This window comes from Leptosomus discolor, chromosome 1 (assembly GCF_034619465.1).
Source record: "Leptosomus discolor isolate bLepDis1 chromosome 1, bLepDis1.hap2, whole genome shotgun sequence".
Lineage (NCBI taxonomy): Eukaryota > Metazoa > Chordata > Aves > Leptosomiformes > Leptosomidae > Leptosomus > Leptosomus discolor.
Genome location: NC_141391.1, coordinates 77,414,877 through 77,435,206, shown reverse-complemented (window position 1 = coordinate 77,435,206; position 20,330 = coordinate 77,414,877). Strand labels below are relative to the sequence as shown.

Here is a 20,330-nt window from a genome sequence, read left to right as displayed (position 1 = left end):
GCAATAAAAATATAGTTAATGCCTCTACTATCCTTCATTTAGGGTCTGATCTGAGGTGCACTGAGGTAAATAAAACAGAGAGAATGTTGATAGGCTTTCATTAAATTTTGTATCTATTTTATTGCAGTGACTACTAGGAAGATGCAAACATGACAAGGCTTTCTCTCTTGGTTTTGCAGGATCTGAACATTCCAAATGTAGAAATGATTTGGCAACCAACATCTTATTGGTAAGAAAAAAGTTCATTAATTATTGTTATATCATACTTAGATCTAAAGTGAGTGAAGTTTAATAATGACATAATACCGTATTATAGAAGAGTAGCATTATTTATAAAGTATACTCACAATGTGTGTGTGTGGGGGGGGTTGTCTGTTTTTATTGTTCTTAAGTTTTCACAACACAAACGTCCCAGTCTGGGGAGGAAGTATGTCAGAGGAAGTTGATCACATTCCCAGTTTCTCAGACCAATTTCTAAAAAATACCCCAAGCTACTGAAAAAAATCATTTCTTTGTCATTTGCCACATGTCAATTCCCAAGTGAGACTGCTCATAGAAAGTTTGGAAACAATCAGAAAAGGAGATTTTGAAGTTATGGTCCTGGCATTTTCCTTTTCATGACACCTGTTTGGGTCAATGATCAAAATTTAACACACCTTCTACGTCCAGGCAGAGAGTGGTCTGATCCACAGCCAAGTTCACATGGGAGGGTCTTCAGCCACATGCAATGGCCAGGTCATTGGCTTCTTTCATTCTTCTGTGTTTCAGGACATCCCTGGTCACACCCCTGATTTTTGGTCTGCTTCTACAGCCACCACTTACACAACTTTCCATCATCACACAGCCAAACATTGTCCTGTTGATGGCTGATGATCTCGGCATAGGGGACGTAGGTTGCTATGGGAATGATACTATCAGGTAAGGAAACTGACTATAACAGTGAACAGAGCTGGTGTGTTATTTCATGTAAGACTGCAATCCTCTGGTCATCATCAGCTATTGGAGCTGTCTTCAAGTTCATTTCCTGGGGAAATAGGAGGATTTCCCATGGGAAATTTTGCCATTCTTTCCCAGTCTCTCATCACTGCAACAAGCTATGTCACTAGGAAACACTTCTGTTTTCAGAACCAAGGACATAGAATTTGCCTTCTCTTTGAAAATTGTGCCATGGTATTGCCTGCTGGCTTCCTACCAACTTGTCACTCCTTTGAACAAACCCAAATTTGGCATGATCACTCCCCTCATCCAGCAAAGTTCTCAGAATCTCACCCTGATTGGCACCAGCTGGCAAGTTTCTGATAGGCAGCTGACAATCATAGGTAGCTGATGGGGCTGTGCATGGCCAGGCCTCTACTTCAGCACGGCATCATCCCCAAGGCATGAGTTTTCCTTTTAAGCGCAGTCGGGTACATTTCTGAAAGGCCTTTCATAGGACTTAGGAAAAAAGAAGGAATGGTTGGCTTGACATTTATCCCAATAGCAATTGTTAATAAAGAAAGGGGGAAAAAAAATTTCCCCATCACTTGACAAAATTAAAATAAATTTTAAAAAATAAAATATTTCCTGACCATCTTCAAACAGAGAAACTTCCCAAAACAAAAATGAGTATATTATTCTTCATCCCCATTCCCTTGAAGACTCTCTGAATGATATCTGACAGTGTTCATTCCATTTTTAGGACCCCGAACATTGACCGCCTCGCAAAGGAAGGAGTGAAACTGACCCAACACATCGCTGCAGCTCCACTTTGCACACCCAGCAGAGCAGCTTTTCTCACTGGCAGATATCCCCTTCGATCAGGTTTGCCTTGCAAAACCAAGCAGTCTTTAAACATTGCTTTATTGCTGAAGGGAACAATGTTATACAACAGCCACAAAAGAAATTAGGGTGTGCAAACAGAAGAGGTGCCACAGACACGTCATCCCCTCACTGAGGCACACAGAGACACACCAGCTGGGCCTAGTACCTTTGAGGTGGCATCTATATTTGTGGGGTACAATGAACTGACCTGAGGGGGAAGCAGAGCACAGAAGAACCAGCTCTGCAGAGCAGCTTGCCCCCCGCTAGGCTCACAACTTCAGTTTTGTGAATTGAAATTGAAAAATTGCAGATTTCAGCCAGAATGGAGTTAGTACATATTATTACATTCAGAAAGGTCATTATACAGAACATGAACAATAATAACACCTTTTTAAAGCACTAGCTACAATAATTTCTGCCATAGATGACTCCTCATCAGATATCAGGAAGAGCTCAGCCATGCAGGGAGCAGAATAGAACTATGCAGATATGTGTCCATTCCCTCCAGTTGAGGTGCAGAACGAGTCGTTCTGGGGGAAAGCTTTGTTACCTATGTGTCAGAATTCATCCATCCTGTGAAAAAACAGTTTGACAGCTATATTATTTTTCCCAGTTCTGTTTTTGAAGATAAAATACCATCCTGTCAAACTGCATCCCTAAGATGAAGAGGTATGAAAAACAAATAGCTCTGCATGTTTCTAACAGCAACTCTCTAATCCTTGTTCTATTGCAAATGATCCTTCAGTGCCTTCAGGCATTTTGAAGCAGACACGTTGTCCTACTTTTATCATGACAGCTCCCAATGAGATAGATAGCTTGAAAACACACATGAGCTTGCAGGGGCCAGAAGCCTTCGATGCTTCCATGACAGATTGTACTGCACATAACGTTGTATGATGGGGTTATGTCAGTATATAATGCTAAATAATAGGGTGTAAACAGCAGGTGAGGAGAAGATTGCGGTGCTAGATTGCTGCTCTGTGGGTTTCAGAAGTCGGATACCAGCTATGCCGCTGTGCACGGAAATCTTGAGATCTCAGGTAGCCTTATGCAAGCTGGAGTTTGAGGCTGACAGAGGGCTGAAGTCTCCCTACTCTCCTACCTGCCCTCACAGCCACATTAAGTGAGCTTCATACAGACTGGATGCCACTGTGACATATACAACTGTGCTATTCTGAATAAAATAAAATAAAATAAAACAAAATAGTCTCAGTATGAGATACAAAGAAGAAGAGGTATTATATAAAGGAGAAACTTAACACTTTCTTAATCTTGTCCAGAGTCCTAGATTCATTTCCCCAAACAAACAACATTAGGATAAACATTTTAATGCTATAATATCAATGAAAGCAGGAAACAAGAAAGTATGTTTAATGAAAGTACTCTACAGTTATACTTACTCAGATTGTTTATTACTGTATTTTTCAGGGATGGATGCTATAAACAATTACCGTGTTATTTTTTGGAATGGCGGCTCAGGAGGTCTTCCTCCAAATGAAACCACTTTTGCCAAAATACTGCAGCAGCAAGGCTACAGCACAGGACTGATAGGTACGGGGACACTCCTGAAGATGGCCTAGAATGTGTTTCACTTGCACATCTCATTCAAACTATTTGTTTTAGTTAGCAACTACTCATACCTCAGTTGTAATATTTTTATTTCCTGATTTAAGAGTATCCTGTAAGAGGAAATCTAGACCAAACAGAATCTTTCTTAAAAGAACAGGCATCTGATAAAGAGAACATTCTTTACTGTTGACCTGCTTTTAGGCACAGCTGTGGTTGTTAAAATATATAATGGAAAATATGTTAATATTTCGTGAATACTATTCTACCAGGTATATTATAATTATTCCAATGCGATTTCATAAAAAACAAAAACATGACTACCATTTAAATATACATGAATCACACAGAATCACAGAATGGTCGGGGTTGGAAGGGACCTCTGGAGATCATCTGGTCCAAATCCCTGCTAAAGCAGGTTCACCTACAGCAGGTTGCGGGCAACTGCATCCAGGCGGGTTTTGAATATCTCCAGGGAAAGAGAACCCCACAACCTCCCTGGGCAGCCTGTTCCAGTGCTCTGTCACCCTCAGAGTAAAGAAGTTTTTCCTCATGTTGAGGCAGAACTCCCTGTGCTCCAATTTGTGCCCATTGCCCCTTGTCCTGTCACTGGGCACCACTGAGAAGAGCCTGGCCCCGTCCTCTTGACACCCACTCCTTAGACTTTTAGAAGCATTGATAAGGTCCCCTCTCAGTCTTCTCCAGGCTAAACAGCCCCCCGTCTCTCAGCCTTTCCTCACAGGAAAGATGGTCCTGTCCCCTCATCATCTTCGTAGTCCTGTCCTGAACCCTCATGACGATACTTTACACAGCTCAGAGAAGATTCACAACAAAAAGGAACAGCTGCCTCTTAAAACAATAGAGCCAGTTCATAATATCACAGGATTTGGCCTCTCAAAACCCAAAACAAAGCAATTATTTTTTTCTTTAATGACAGCATGACACTATAGGTCAACAATATTTCAGTACAGCCCATAAAACATTGCTTCCTTCAGCATTAATACAAACTCAATTTTACTTTATACTTTATAGGACTTTTTTTTTAATAGAGTTGTAACTTCTGTCCACAATCCAGTTTCAAGTAATTATTTATCTTAGACACGTCACATAGTTCCACAGACAGATAAAACACAAACGTTCCTGAGCTGAATTTTCAGCTATATGCTCTACCCTGTCCGAGCATCTAAACGTCAATATCCAAAATCTATGTCTGACAACATAAAAATACTGGCTGCACAAATAAACCGAATTTACTAATAAAAGTGTCTGCAGGAATGGATTTGTATTCATTCAGCAGAATAAATCTAAACAACACAGGATAGTACTAAGCGAGGCCCTCTGAACATTTAAGTTCTATATTATTGAATCTTCTCCTGTTAGTTTTGTAGCAATATTCTTTTAGTTGTTTTAATCAGCTCATAAAAAAGACCATGTCTATTAGACACGTGCTTCAGCTTGGTTTCAGCATGTAATTACTAACAAAACAATCAGATTTTTCTCCATTTTGCCAAAGGAATTGCTCTACAGGGAGGTTGTGCTGCATACCTCCTAGAAGCTAGCTAGCAAAATAGGCTGGCATTTCCCCTGGGGACATCTCAGCTGAAATCACACTATAGACATTAAGAGCATCACTTAATTTAACCAGATTGACAGATTCTGATTAATTGCACCACAGGGGATGACAGAAAGCACTGATGATAAGTGACACCAAAAAAAAAAAAAAAAGTAAGAACAGCTTCACATTCAAGTCCTGAAGCAAGAAATCTTACACAACATCACCACAGCTGAATGAGCACTAAATAGTCTCACCTGAATGGCTTCTGATTGTTTTGCTCTGAGCGCAACCAGGTTAATTGCAAAGTTAAATCCTATTAATAACCTGCAGATTGATGTGACAATGAGACTTTTTGTTGGGGAACGCTTTCCAGCTTATTTGCAGTCAGAAAGCCAATGTTGTATAACATATGCCCTCAAAGATTAATTTATCTTAATATTACGCTTTGAGTCTTTCGTAGTACATCACAAGCCTTTATCGACCTCAGCTGGAGATTTAGGTGTTGGAGTGATTCTGAAGTCCAAGGATACTTTAGCTGCACCTGTGTTCATGACCAATGCATCTATGTATTGATTACAAACCTTTTTCATTCTGTAGCTGGCTTTAAATATGTCAAGAGGTAAAATGAGCAGAGATTTTAGCTGAAAGCAATTCATCCACCTAGAATAGAACTTCCACTCTTTCTTTATATTTGTATCCAAAGAGCAGCCATATTTTTTCCTCTGAAGCAGGTCTTTTCTGCTCCTACTGTAATGCACAGCAACTCTATTGAAACCTACTCAGGGTTGGCTGCTAGTATATGTACTGGTAACATAATGTACCATTTCTTTTGTGTGATATCCTTATCTAAGTACATAGTTCCTTATTCCACAATAAGAATGAGATGAAAATTAGTTTTCAAGTAAAATTCTGAAAGTTCAGATTGATCTATAGATCTGGTATTCGACTCCTGAATTATATCAGAGATCATAAAATGCAATTAAACTGCATCTCTCTGATAAGAGGTACATTTTGGTCTACTTGATTCAGATATTCACAAGCTTTAGTGTTTAAGCCAAATGAGCCAATGTTTTATGTCTCCCTGTGCATGCCTAACCAGTCTATTGGAATGGACTGGAGGGGAAGAATTTTGGTGCGCCATTCATCATAATAATGGACACATGTTCACAAAAGAGACCAAATTGTATTGCAAAGGTCAGGAGATGTTCCTTTTGATACATGAAGACTTCAGAATTTAAAAGAAGGCTTTGACTTTTAAAATTTGATGGAATACAAATAAATGACAAAAATACTTATAAAACAAGGACTTTTATTCTCATCCAGTATACAGAGTATTATTATCAGCTAAGTTACTTAAATAGGTACAGTTTCATGAAAAATCCTGATCTGCCGAGCTCAAGTTCTTCTGGATCTGGTGGTTTGTCTACCAAATCCACTGTTGAGCTGCAAGTTACTTGACTACACCATCCATAGCTTCCCCTACCAGTCTGGCACCAACACGTCACTAAGTGCTGCCATAGTCCTGACATCAAGCTGTTTAAAACTTTCCAGAAACAAGTCTGCAATAGCATCTTGAAGATAAAAAGACAACAGAATAATGCTATTTCGCCCTGTGCTTACAAAAGAACTATTTCATACCTGACAGGTCTCCAGGAAGGCTGTATGGTTTTGCTCGGTTCTGAAATCTGATTTTTTCTGTTTCTAGTTCCCTTTATAGTCCAATTTTTTACATCTGATCAAAGCTACAGGGTATGAACTTGTGTACAGAGCACCAATAATTTGGTTGGAAATTTATAATTTGTAGAGGTTTACTTTCATCAGTCGTAAGATATTTCCCATTATATCACTACATATCAGTACATATGTGTAGGATGAAGAAGTTATCACAAGTAGGAAAAAAATGAACCATTTTTTGAGAAATGTTTTGTATGAGGAAAAGCCCATTTTTAAATATTATCTCTTTATTTTTAAATATTATTTTAATATTCTGTGTTTTCAGGGAAGTGGCATCAAGGTGTTAACTGTGAATCCCGCAATGACCATTGTCATCATCCTTTAAACCATGGGTTTGACTATTTTTATGGGATGCCTTTTACACTGATAAGTGACTGCCAACCAACAGAAACACCAGAGATGGACAGAGCCTTTAGAAGGAAACTCTGGCTTTCCACTCAGATGATTGGCCTTGTCACACTCACTGCTGCCCTGGGAAGACTGACCGGCTTGATTTCAGTCCGCTGGAAAATGCTGACCTGCCTTGCTGGGTTTAGTCTCCTGTTCTTCGTATCCTGGTTCTCAAGTTATGGGTTTGTGCGATACTGGAACTGCATTATGATGAGAAACCACGAAGTTACTGAGCAGCCAATGGTGACAGACAGGACTACGTCCCTTATCTTGAGAGAGTCCATTTCATTTATTGAAAGGTAAAGCGTGTTTCCTTTGATCACCATTTTTCTGGTTCTTGCATGTCTCGCAACTTTTAAACAGCGCTTTCCCATGTGAAGTTTTCATGAGTTTTGTAGTATTACATAGGATTATAAGTAGTTATGCCTATTGATTATTAATAATATTAATTATGACATATTATTAAACAAAAAAATTAGCTGCTGCTTAATGATGACTGTTATTCCTAGCTTCACTAAAGCTGATAACATTTCCAAATTTCCATGGGTTGGATTGAATATTTCTAGGCTATATTGAGGAAATACGTATTTCCATCAACAAGACCAACATTGCAGCTTTAAAGGATAGCAGCTGATGGCAGAAATGCATGTGTGGGCCAGGGAAGGAGAAGCGGAGCTATGATGTAGCCTAACCATACAGACTGATTCATGAGCAACAGCTGGCAGCAGATGAACCTGCTGCCTTCATTTCGGTAGCACAGTGGTGGTTTGCAACAGAAGAAAGCAGAGCTTCAATCTGGAACTTTTCTACCCATGATTCAGGAAATAAATAGGGTCATTTTATACAAGCCAAACATTTTTTTAACAGATCCTAATCACCTAATCATGGTTGGTAAGTCACCATAGCAAATAACAATGTCTCTGACTACCTAATCACCGGGGTTTAATACCTTACAAAGTAAGACGTTTCTGAAGTGATTGTTACAACATGTATATATGCAAATAACACCATTTGCCATTATGACTGGTCTCTGTACATATAAAGAACCTTCCTCCCTAATAACAAAGTGTTGATTTATGTTTTTTAGAAATAAGCACAAGCCATTCCTCCTCTTTCTTTCCTTTTTACACTCCCACACCCCTCTCCTCACCACAGAGAAGTTTCTTGGGAGGAGCAAACATGGTTTATACGGAGACAATGTAGAGGAGATGGACTGGATGGTTGGTAAGTCACCATAGCAAATAACAATGTCTCTGACTACCTAATAGCTGGGTCTGAACATATAATAAAAATAATAACAATTGTTATTAAAAGAACAAGAAAAAGACCTAAAAACAAGAAGCAAAAATTCCTAAGCTTTTCATGAAAATCTTTCAGTCCTGTATGAGTACTGTTGGCTTATAATGTTGGCTTTTTATTTTCTCCAGTCTTGGATCAAATGAGTCTTTCTGTTCACTCATTTTTTTTTGGTCTACTGTTTACCAGTTTTAAGCATGTCCCCTTGGTTCCTGTTATGGTCATGTCTTATCTATTTCTAAGTAGGACACATCAGAAGGCGATAAAACTGATAAGCAAACTAATTCCAGGTGTAAACCAGCAGGCTTTTTCTCTGTGACTGTTGCATTCAGCAGAATACTGAATATTTTTCAGCCTATTCTTAAATTCATAAATGTTAATTGGTATGGCCCCAGAAGATCGATTCGTGTTATTTTTCAGCCTGTGTTTTGGAGGGGAAGGAGAATTATTCATCACCCAGTTATGGTGCAGGAAAAGTAGCCGCATTTGCAGAAGGGATGAGAATCAGGTACACATACAGAAAGAACTGGTTTTCAAACCTACCTGTCAAATACTTACATACCACAAATATAATTAACAACATCAGAAAAAGCTCAAGAACTATATTATTAATGTATATTATATCCAGCTAGTCATTTAATGCAAATAATTAACTGTGGTCTAGACAATATTAGATAAGGGTACATGACATTTTTTCCTCATTTCTCACAATGGCCACCACTGATACAGAATCTAACTTTTGGGGCCTTGGATCATGCTTTCTTTCCATATTTTTACAGCACATGGCACTTCCACCCTTTACAAGACAGGCTTCCTGTCTGTGACTGTGGTTTTTGCACTTCTTTATTAAAAAAAACAACAATAAAAGGGTTACATCACAAATTTTCTGTGCTTTTACAGACAGTGAAATCACAACTACAAATCTCAATCCTAAAAAACTTTTATTTTAAACAATGAGCAGCCCTACATAGGTAAGAAATTACATTGACCAGTGTTTACAAGTCAGAGGCTAAAATTTATGTAGTATAAGTGATCCTTTTGCTTTTTGATACACACACATTCCTGTGTTTTCAGGCCAGGTTCTAGATGCTATTGACAAGGAAGGCTTGAAAAATACTACGCTAGTTTACTTTGCCTCTGATCATGGTGGATGGCTGGAAAGACAAGAAGGCAAAAGGCAGCTGGGTGGTTGGAATGGAATATACAGAGGTAAGTGCTGTCAGTGATGGTGACAACCCAGCAACAACCAGTAAAGTACTCAGGACACTGCCAAAGCTTAGGTAAGGTTGTACACTTAAGGAGTAACAGTGTTTTATCACTGAGAAGCAAATTTGTCTCATTCTAATTAGGCATCTGAAAAGGTAGACAATTCTAGCCTGTGCGAGTGTTCCTTATAAGCATGAAATCTCAAACTGTCACTTCCTCATGAGGCAACTGATCACAACTCAATATATATCTCACTAAATATTGGTTGCATCTTACATCTGAACCCTTGCTTTAGGATTGTAAAAAAAAAAAAAAAAAGAGGAGAACTAGGCTGGGATGTCACTTCATGCCTGAAAATTTGATCCACACTGAGTTCTGACAGGGAAATGGGTTTTTTTAAAACAATAGAAGGGAGTAAGTGTGTGAGGTCACTCAAGGGGTCTGATATAGTGAGCACACTTTCACTGATGCTGAGAAGGAGCTTAGTGGCAAAAACAAAAGGGTAAGGAAGGCTCATAAAGGTAACATTAGCTCATGATAATACAATAGCATTTGTTTAAAATTTCTTTTTATTCTAAACGAAACTTTTTTTAATGAGAATTTATTTTTTTTTTTATGAAAGGTGGAAAAGCTATGGGAGGCTGGGAAGGAGGAATCCGTGTCCCAGGGATATTTAGGTGGCCAGGAGTGTTGCCTGCAGGCACAGCTATTGATGAACCTACAAGCCTTATGGACATTTATCCTACAGCAGTTCATCTGGCTGGAGGGGCGCTACCCCAAGACAGGTACAAACACAAGTGTCTTTATTCCTCCTTCTCCCCCAAAACAACGTAATATCTAGTTTGAAAACACATTCTAAGAGTCTGACATCTTCTTTCTCACTCCTGCTCGTTTTCTAGACACGTAAATATTACCACAGCTCAGTCACCTCTCTACATTTGAGATTCAGCATGTACCTGCAATCTTCTACAAGCATCTTCCTCGTTCACAGTTGCCAGTTCCAGCAAAAGGCGTGCAGAAGGAATGCAGTCCTGTACAGCTTACCTCAGTCTGATGGTCTCCTTTTTTTCTCCTAGGGTGATCGATGGCCGGGATCTGATGCCTTTACTGCGAGGAACAGTTGAGCACTCGGAGCACGAGTTCCTGTTTCATTACTGTGGCATTCACTTACATGCTGTGCGGTGGCACCAGAAGGACAGTGAGTACAGAACTTCTTTCCCAAGAATTAGGTTCAATCTACGGGAGGGCACATTTGTCTAACACATTTTTTCTGAGATTGCAGCTTTCCAAGTAGTTCCAGGTATAAGGTCATAAAGAACTTACTAGCATTGCCTGCGTTGTACAGCACAAAGAGTTTGTTTGTGGCTTCAAGGCACATGGCATGCCAGGCAGGCTACTGGTGCTCAGGATGGGGCTCACCCACCTCTCTACCTGAATGCAAGGCCTGTGGATTCTGTGCCCTACCTGTCTCACAGAGAAACCCTTACCTCAGGCTTCTGTCTGTCCCTCTGCTACCTTAACATGGAAGCGAGCCATGGAAACCCCAAATGCTTTTTCATGTCTTCATAAGAAACAAAGTGAGCAACAGCTGATACTTGCTGAAAACTTTGGAGATATTTTAAAATGTCAGAAATAATTTTACATTATTGGTTTAATTCTGTGGCACTCAATTTTAAATGAAATTACAATACTGTATCAACTAGTAAGTGTAGAGCTGAAGTGCAACCAGAAATGAACTCTAGAAAACGCATTAACTCTTCTAAAGCCTTCTGATAACCATCATTATCACTGCAAGCCTTCTTTCTTTCCTGCCAGGTGGAGCCATCTGGAAGGCTCACTATGTGACCCCTGTCTTCCGTCCTCTCGGAGCTGGGGGTTGTTACGACAGAGGATTTTGCCCATGTTTTGGGGAAGGTGTGACACATCATGACCCTCCATTGCTGTTTGATCTCTCACGAGACCCTTCTGAGGCCAAACCTCTGTCAGCTGACACCGAGCCCCTCTTTCACACTGTGATAAGGGAAATTAGAAGAGCCACAGAAGAGCACCGCAGGACACTGACTCCAGTCCCAGAGCAGCTCTCCGTGTACAACGTGGTGTGGAAGCCTTGGCTGCAGCCGTGCTGTGGGACGTTCCCATTCTGTTGGTGTGATAAGGAAGGCAACAATAAACTTGCTAACCTATAAAGGAAAGAACCAGTTACCTCCTCAAAAGTGTTTTTAGATCAAGAGTGTTTTCTTTGCAAGTGTTGATTAGTTCATCATTTGTTTGTTTTGATGGAACCTTGATATAAGAATTGTTCCAGTGAATGGCACAGTATTTGGCAAAGGTGGCTTTTGGTCGGACACTCTCAGGAGGGATCAAGACAGAATGATCTGAAAAGCATGTTTTAACTTGCATCTGCTGGCAACAGAACGAATAGTTCAAATGCACTGAAGCAGGCCAAGATTAGAGCTTTACAAGTAATGATATAACTTATGTTTTGTTGTTTTATGAATGTATACTTAGAAACTTTGCTTTGTTTTTTTGTTCTGAATTTCTACATGATTCACGGACTGAGGTCTCCCTTAATTTTGTTAGCCTTACTGGCAACGCATAATATTCCCATACAATAAATTTTTGCAGACTATTACTTAAAAAATAATTCAAAAATAATTTTGACCACCATTCCTCACAGAATCTCCTTTAAAAGTAGCTTCCTTCTTTCCTTGTAGCTAGTCCCTCTGTCAGCAGTGATGATGGCAGCTGATTAGCTTCTGGATAGGAGAAATCACCCAGGTGAGGCATAAAGCCTGGAAATACGACAAGCTGGCTAGTGTCTGCCTGCGCTTTCTGAGAAGGATGGGACTCCTCTGATATGAGTCAGACAAAAGAGGGAAAGGATTTTCCCTTTCCAAAACTCCCCTTGCACTCAGCTTCCTAAGCAACACTGGCAAGGGCATGGTGGCATTGATGGACATAGAAGTGCCACACTGATAACCAGCTCAGTCATTTGGGCACAGGATTGCATGAGTTACCTTGCTGCCCATATCTCCTGTTACCAAGTAATAGGTACAGAAAAGACTCTTTGAAAGATGCTCAATACTAATTATGAACACAAACTCTAATTTACTATGAAAAAAAGAAATGCAGAATTAAGGTCTCTCTTGCTTCACAAGTTACATTTTCATCCCACCAAACTAGAGTTACTTTAGATGTCCCTCTTTTCTGCTGTTGTTTCTTTTGCTTCAGCTCTTCCCTTCTTTGTGTAAAAAAATGGTTGTTCCTATTAAAGTGGCCTTGCAGATAATCCTTTTTATTGTAGGGTACAAGATATAACTGTTCACAGTTATAGACAAGCTTACACTGGTATATCTGAATATATATCTGAGAACATAATTTGACCATTCGCTTTATTTCACATGTTTTTTACTATTTTTCTAGCTGTTGTGTTAGGACTCATTTCTCTTGTTAATCTCCTTTGATAAATGTTTGGTTTATTTTTATTTTATTTCCTCCCTTGTTTCTCACAATTCAGCCACAAGGAAAACTGCAGGTAAACAAAGCCCTACAGCTTAAAAGCAAAGTTTTATTTTATGCTGTGACTTCATGCATTTCACAGACTGTTCTAATTCACCCAGATGCTCCATCAGTGTTATTGATGAGAAAGGCACTCAGTCTTACTGTGAAAACTTCAACAGATTAAGCGAATCCATCACTTCACATGTCCTGGATTGTTGCTTAATTTCCTCCATTGTTACGAGTGTGTGCTTTATTTTTCACTGGAACGTATTCTATTTCACTGTTTCTTTCTTGGCTAGATTTAAAGGTCTTTTCATATTGAATACGCCATGGGCAGGGACACCTTCCACCAGACCAGGCTGCCCAAAGCCCCATCCAGCCTGGCCTTGAACACTGCCAGGGAGGGGGCAGCCACAGCTTCTCTGGGCAACCTGTGCCAGTGTCTCACCAGTTATCAACCAATTTTCTTGGCCAAATAGTATGAACTGCTTTATTACTATCTTATTGGAAATAGAACAAGAATGTCTTGCTCTCTTAGAAAGACCAATAATGCTTAATCTCAGGTGGGGCATTTGAGCTGTTGGCTGCTAACCAGGAAGTAGAAAGTAAACCATGTAATAAATAAATAAATACATAATCCAGATAGTAAAAAAAAACAAAAAAAGAGAGAGAGATAAAAACATAAATGTTCACTCCTCAGTAAAGTAAGCTTAACAGACTCTTCATATACATAAAATAGATCATATGATTTGTGCTAGCCTCAGGAATCTATAGGTTGGGTCCTCACATTTCTTCCCTGAGTCAAACCATCCATCTTGACATAATGGGCTAAGACGAGGATCATACCTCTTATATAAACTAGCACAGTTTTGTTAGATAGAAACACCATCCGTGAATACTACTGCTCCCAAGCTCTATGCTGCTCAAGTCATTCTCAGTATGCACATTCATTCTCAGTAACACGATAAATGCTGTTAACAACCCTGGATTACAGCTCCTTGGAACAAAGACCCTTTGAAGCTTTGCAAAGTGCATCAACAAAATTGGTGCCAGAATGAAATAATCACATGAAAAGAAGGAGGAAAAAAACATTAATTGTACTTTAGGTGAAACACTTACATTGGGACTGGTAAAAGGCTGACTACGTAGCCTCCGAGGATAGAGAATGCCTGTGAGTGAGACTTTGCCCTGTGTCACAAGTGTTGCAGCGGCCCTTTAGACTGTATAAATCCCAGCTTTAGTCTATTTATGATAGTTTGGATAAACAGCTTGTGAGAAGCTTTCTTCAGCCAAATAAAAACAGTTCATCGAAAGCTCTGCAGAGTGCTGCGCATTCCTGAGCTGATGGCCCCACTGCTCTGGGAGCCTCACATCTATCAAGATGGAAATTTTTTCCCCCATTGCAACAAACGTGCATTCCACCTCCATATCTGAGAGCTAACAGAGAGACCCCGTGTCCTCAATCTGGTCTGTGTTGCCTCTTCTTCCCTCATTTATTTCACTCTGAAACTCTTCCCGAAGCAGGCCAGGCCCTGCCTCTGACCAGTTTTCAAAGAATCACCAACAAGTCACTGAAGCCCTTGCTCTTATTGTAGCTCTAGGAAACTGCCTGTGTCCCTTGTGATGGGCTCCTGCTCTCTCTCTGCAGGACACTCAATGGTGTGTCACGAAGGGAGGGAGGATTAATTGCTGCCTTGCTGGCACAGTCAGTCACAGCAAGTGAAGGCCAGGCAGCCTATATGTTGAAGGCAGGGGTAGTCTGTGCTGATGTGCAGCCTTCAAAAATGCAAATTAAAAAAAAAAAGACTGACATGTGAATAAACATGGATATAATTTCCTGTAATAGATTACTCCTATTCAGAAACATGACATCACCTAGCCCTACAGCTAGCCAAACAAATCCACGCAGACTCACACTCATTCCCTTCAGGCAGAACTACAGGCAGGATGGATGGCTTACAGGACCATTTCTGTTAGCTGTGCCTCAAATTTTCTTAATCCCATAAAAGAGCCATCAGTTTGAGAACAATATCATTTTCTGAAGATCCTTCTTTCAAGAAAAGCTATCCAGTCAAACTGAAATCCTCAGAAAGCTCCGAAAAACAGATAACTATATACACCCCATCAGAATCTCCCGAGTGCCTGGTACTGTAATGCTTTCAGTGTGTACATTCTTGAAGGAGTGAAGCAGATATATCCCTCCACTCCCATGCTGAGAAGTCCCACCGACATCCCCCGAAGATGCCAGTGAGAGCCAGGCAGCTGGCCAGCGTTTTCTGCAACCAGACCTTTTGTGCGTTTTACAAAATACCTGATTTACTAATATCTCACTGCTGTTGAATGACTCATCTCAGCTAGTATTCTTGTATAAACACACATGCATAAATTGTTTTGAAATGATACCTTCAGGTTAGATATACAGAACTAAATCTTTGTGAGTGTATAAAATTACACCAATTGTAGATTTAGCCCTTCAGGAAGAGAAGTACCACTGGAAGGTTCTTCAGAAGTTATAGGACATTCGATCATAGAAAAGCAGGATTTGGAAACGTCCTAACTGTCAAATACTAACCAGCTTGTTCACATTTCTTTTTTTCTACCTGATTGATGCACTGCTATTTCAGTGCAAATTATTTGCTGACTGGTTTTTACTGCTTAGTCTCAATACAGTTTTCATCTAGTTGCATTTATACTGGTTATAGCCTAAGATGACATAGATAGTGTTCAAGACCGGGTTTCAAGAACATCTTACAAAACCCTTAAAATCTAAATTTGAATACTGAAAGGTTTTCAAACACAGTAGCAAGCATCATTTGAGCATGCAAGTTAAGCTGTTGTAAATCTAATGATCTCTGTTCCTTTAAAAATTAGTCATAAGATATTTGTGGTTTATATTGAAAAGGAGATCTTTGAAGCCTAAAGCAGAAAAGAACCATTACTTTTTCTTTTCTTTTTTTTTTTTTTTAAGTTGTATCAAATCTTATTTTTTTGCTTTAAGATAACAGGAATATTTTTAAGCTAGTTTTTAACACTCCTGAATACACATTGGTCAAGTGCTTCAGTTTGACTTCATCATGTAATCACCAACAAGATCACATAGCTTTCAGTATTTCAAGCTAAGTGTTCTTCTGTGGAGACCACGATGCAACATTTTGAGAATTTGGCTGGCCCCATGGATTAACACTTTTGTCCCTGAATATACAAGTTGGCGTCTGTGTTGTCTACGCTTGAGCATTATCTCAAGCAAGACTGACAGCTTCTGTCAAACAGCATCTCAGGGGCAAAGGAAAATATCAGCAATCAATGGCAGTACCTGGAAATGTCAAAATCAGGACTATAAGGAAAAAACCTCACACGGCACCTGCCTGTACCACAACACTGGAATGGACACAATGTTGCCTCATAATTTCCATGAAGTGTCACATCATAACATAGTATTTTATAACTGACTAAGCATTTTTATCCTCGCCAAAAATAATAATTTAAAAAAATTATCTCTAAGTAAATTATTAGTAATATGATTTAAAAAGCAAACACTTACTGTCATGCTTTTCAGGATTTCACTTCAGTTAGCACTGTTTTCTCGTTGGTGCTTCAGTGTTTTTCTCTTGTACACCTCAGTAACCTTCACAGGAACGTTTTTTTTTTTATAAGGAATTTTACTAGCCTCAGCAGAAGACTGGGATACTTCCAAAACCCAAACACATGAGCTAGTTACAGAGTTGACTTTCTGCCATTAGGCAGTCCATTTATTTCTTATTAATGATAGCTAAAATTAATAAACTCTTTATAAACTGGTTACTTACGTTCATTCACACCATGAACTCTCATGTCTTTCTAGACAATAGGAGTAAGACAAGAATTGTATTTTATCCTTTACTTACTACAGGACCAGACTGGCCTTCCAGAACTGCACATCCTATGGCAAGCATTTCATGCCCACTTCAGTCATGGGTCCAACAAATGAGTCGCATCTGATTGTACTTTACTTGAGATGCTGACTCATGAAAGAACTACAGGGAGGCTTTTTCTGTTCTCTGCCCAACACATCCCAGCAGGAAGGACTCACCACAACTTCCAGTCTTCCCACTTCTGGCAGTACTGCTTGGGGCACGTGCTACAATAACAAATCTCACTGATTTCTGTAAGGGATCAAAAGCCGGGGAATTTTACCTGCTGTGCAAATCACATGCATCTCCGAAGCTTTAAGCTTTCCTCCTTTGTCTTCCAGTCACATATCAAGAACTGCTATCATAGCATCCATAATCCTCACTGAAAAACCCACACAGATCTGCTGAAGAGCAGAGATTGATTTGTTATTCTAAAGTTTGTAAGATTAATAATTTAAACTCTCTCACTGAAGAAGACTATAAGTCAAATGAAATAATAGGTATGTAAAGTAAGTTATTGCTTCATTTGATATTTTTTTATTTGGAAACGAGTGCAGCCATTCTTTTCCATTTAACCCTTTTATATGTCCACAGCACTGTCTTTACCACTGAGAAATTTCTTGAGAGAAGCAGCAGAGGTTTATGTGGAGACAGTGCAGACAAGATGGACTGGATTGTTATTAAACTAATATGTCAAATAGGCATGTTTTCAACTACCTACTACATATGTCAAAATATATAGGAAAAGTGCAGCTGCTTATAAAAGAACAAAGGAGAGAAAAAGCAAAGTATTTAATAAATCATCTGTAATCTCAGTCTGTCTGCTCTTGTCTGTCGGTTCCTCCTGCTCCATTACTCCCATTCTGAGACCAAACAGATACTTATAGCTTTCATTCTTTCAGTTTTTGTGGTCTAGTGTTCACCAGATTTTGACTATAATTAATAAATTTTGTTTAAAGTACCTGATATCTTAAATAAAGTGTCTTTAAGTGCAATGACTGTTCAGTTGTTAGAATATGCAGGAGTACCAAGACAAGCATACTCAGCAGGCTCTGATTTTAAATAGTGCTAGGTGGGATTTTTCAAATATTGATACAAATAATAAACAAATGTCATTTTAACCCTATTACTACCTGTGAGTCTTCAATATTTGGAAGAGCACTGATTTCCACAGGTGTGAGTGTTGGCAATGGTGTGATCAGATCTCCAGTGGAGTAAAAGGGCCAAAACCAAATTGCTGCTTTCCTCACTGTGTCTTTGTAGAACAGATCCTTTCCTTCAGCCTTGGTTTGTAACCCAGGAACTTTCTGCTGCTTCCTGAGTTTTACCTATTCCACCTACTTCTTTCTAAGCCCTTCTAAAAAGATATCTTTTTCTTTAGTATTTCTGAAGCTTTAATATCTGCTCCTTGATGCATGCTTGCGCATCCTTCTCTCCTCAGGAGTGTCCTTGTCCTAACTTGAGCTGAAGGCTCCTTCTTTGCACTCCCATTTCTTTGCCTCACTCCATGAGCTTCTCCCAGCTTCAGTTACTTCTACCAATTACTTCTTCAGGCAGAAGTTCTTTGTTTTTGAGGAAAATGATGCAACTGCTACTCCTATATCCAGATAAGCATCTAAGTCCCTAGTGTTCTTCTTGAGACTCATGCACTGCACCCACAGAATCACAGAATCACAGAATGTTAGGGGTTGGAAGGGACTTCAAAAGATCATCTAGTCCAACCCCCCCCTGCCAGAGCAGGACCATCTAGGGTAGGTCACACAGAAACGTGTCCAGGCGGGTTTTGAATGTCTCCAGAGAAGGAGACTCCACAACCTCCCTGGGCAGCCTGTTCCAGCTCTCTGTCACCCACTGATGATGGTATGAATCTCATTGTATCCATACATTGTATTTGTCAAGGTCTAGTTAGTAAGTTCTGATTGTTTTCTCCACCTTGCCATCATATTTTGTATTCATATTTATGTTGGCCTCTGAGCAATATGTCTACACCAAGAACCTCTATCCTTTTTTCTGTCTTTCTTTGAATCAAGCCATTACTCAGTGGATTACAAGATGACACATTTGTACCCTCTTTTTAAACTACCATAAGAACATGTGGCAGGTAAAAAGAAGGGTCTATGACCCCACAGGCCCGCAAAGTCGTATGGCAAGCCAGACTGTACAACCACACGAGCATTAGCACTGGCACAGAAGAGAACTCACAGGCAGAGGAACTATAATAACGGGGAATCTGCCAGGCTGCCAGAGTCAGTATGCATACACCGAAGCGACACTATGATGACTGATTTTCTTTGATCTCAAGGTGGGCTAACTGGCTCACCCTCGTCATGAGCCATGGCTATTCTGCTTCCACCCGTGGGGTGGTTCCCCACACGGCATGATGTAGCCCACAGTCTTGCTGCCCGTGGTTTACCATCTGCCACTCAGTTACAGTCAAAGCTCCTTTTATTGGTCTTGGCTGTTATAGGAGCTGTGTTTCCAGCTTCTGCTTTAAAAAAGTTCTTCTTTAGTCAGCACTTGCTACCTGGAGCAGGCAGGGAAGGCGGGATGAAATGCCTTGGACCAGATTTTTAAAGGAGACTGACACTCGCAAATCGCTCTGACATGATTATACAAGCTGTGTTTTGGAAAGTCCCTCTTTAGAAGCAAAGAAGAGAAAGCCTGGGACAAAGAGGAAAGCGAGAGCAAAACTCACCCAGTGAGTGAGCGAGTATGGAGTAAGTAAAACATCAACTTTTTTATATTAAAAAAAATAAAATATTAATAAATTAAAAAAAAAATAAAAAGTCGTCTCCGTTTTTCCCTCGGGGAGGACTTTTTCCTCCCTCCCAGAAAGCTGACACTCCTTTCAAGGCGGGGCCGGGGGGGTGCCCTGCCGGGCGCTTGGGAAGGCGGAGCTGCAACGCTGAACTTCACCCGACCGAGCTGAGCTCCCCTGGGGCTGCTCCGCTGGGTCGTACACAGCGAAAACAACGTGTGAGAGGGGTTAGGGTGCGTGCTTGGGGGGAGGAGGGGGGATACAATAATTAACAGTCTCTGTTTTCCTTCCCTTGTTAGTGATTCAAAGCAAACTTGAGTTTTCGGAGGGCTGGATGGTGAATGGCAGGTATTCTGCTTTTATTATTAATTATTGCTAGAGTTACCGCAGCTTTACAGCGGCGCACAGAAAGCACCATTTGCCTCCAGGTGCTCCACGTGATCTTCTGTGTTTATCCAGCAGCCGTTCTCCTAGCTGACGCTCTTTTTACCTCGTTTGTCCACCCTGTTTCCATCTCCCACTTCCCACCCTTACACGTTGCTCTAGCCCCGGCTGTGATTTGCGCTGCGCTGCTCAGAGCTGAGCGGTTTGAAGCCGGGAGGCACAGTTTGATCATTTGGACCAGGGAGTGCTA

At 40.2% G+C, this 20,330-nt stretch overlaps 1 protein-coding gene across 2 annotated transcripts; it reads left to right on the top strand.

Moving 5' to 3' along the window:
* Window positions 1-203: 203 nt before the first annotated feature.
* LOC104349679 (arylsulfatase D) lies at window positions 204-11,733 on the top strand. Of its 2 annotated transcripts, XM_009955292.2 has the most exons (10): window positions 204-229; window positions 769-918; window positions 1,679-1,800; window positions 3,229-3,351; window positions 6,921-7,344; window positions 8,133-8,269; window positions 9,416-9,550; window positions 10,170-10,332; window positions 10,624-10,745; window positions 11,363-11,733. In XM_009955292.2, exons 1-10 carry the CDS (start codon window positions 204-206, stop codon window positions 11,731-11,733), a joined length of 1,773 nt encoding a protein of 590 aa, XP_009953594.1. The 2 variants fall into 2 exon arrangements, with proteins under 2 accessions (XP_009953594.1, XP_086331101.1); XM_086474975.1 differs by lacking the exon at window positions 204-229 and having other exon boundaries at window positions 728-918.
* Window positions 11,734-20,330: the final 8,597 nt, after the last annotated feature.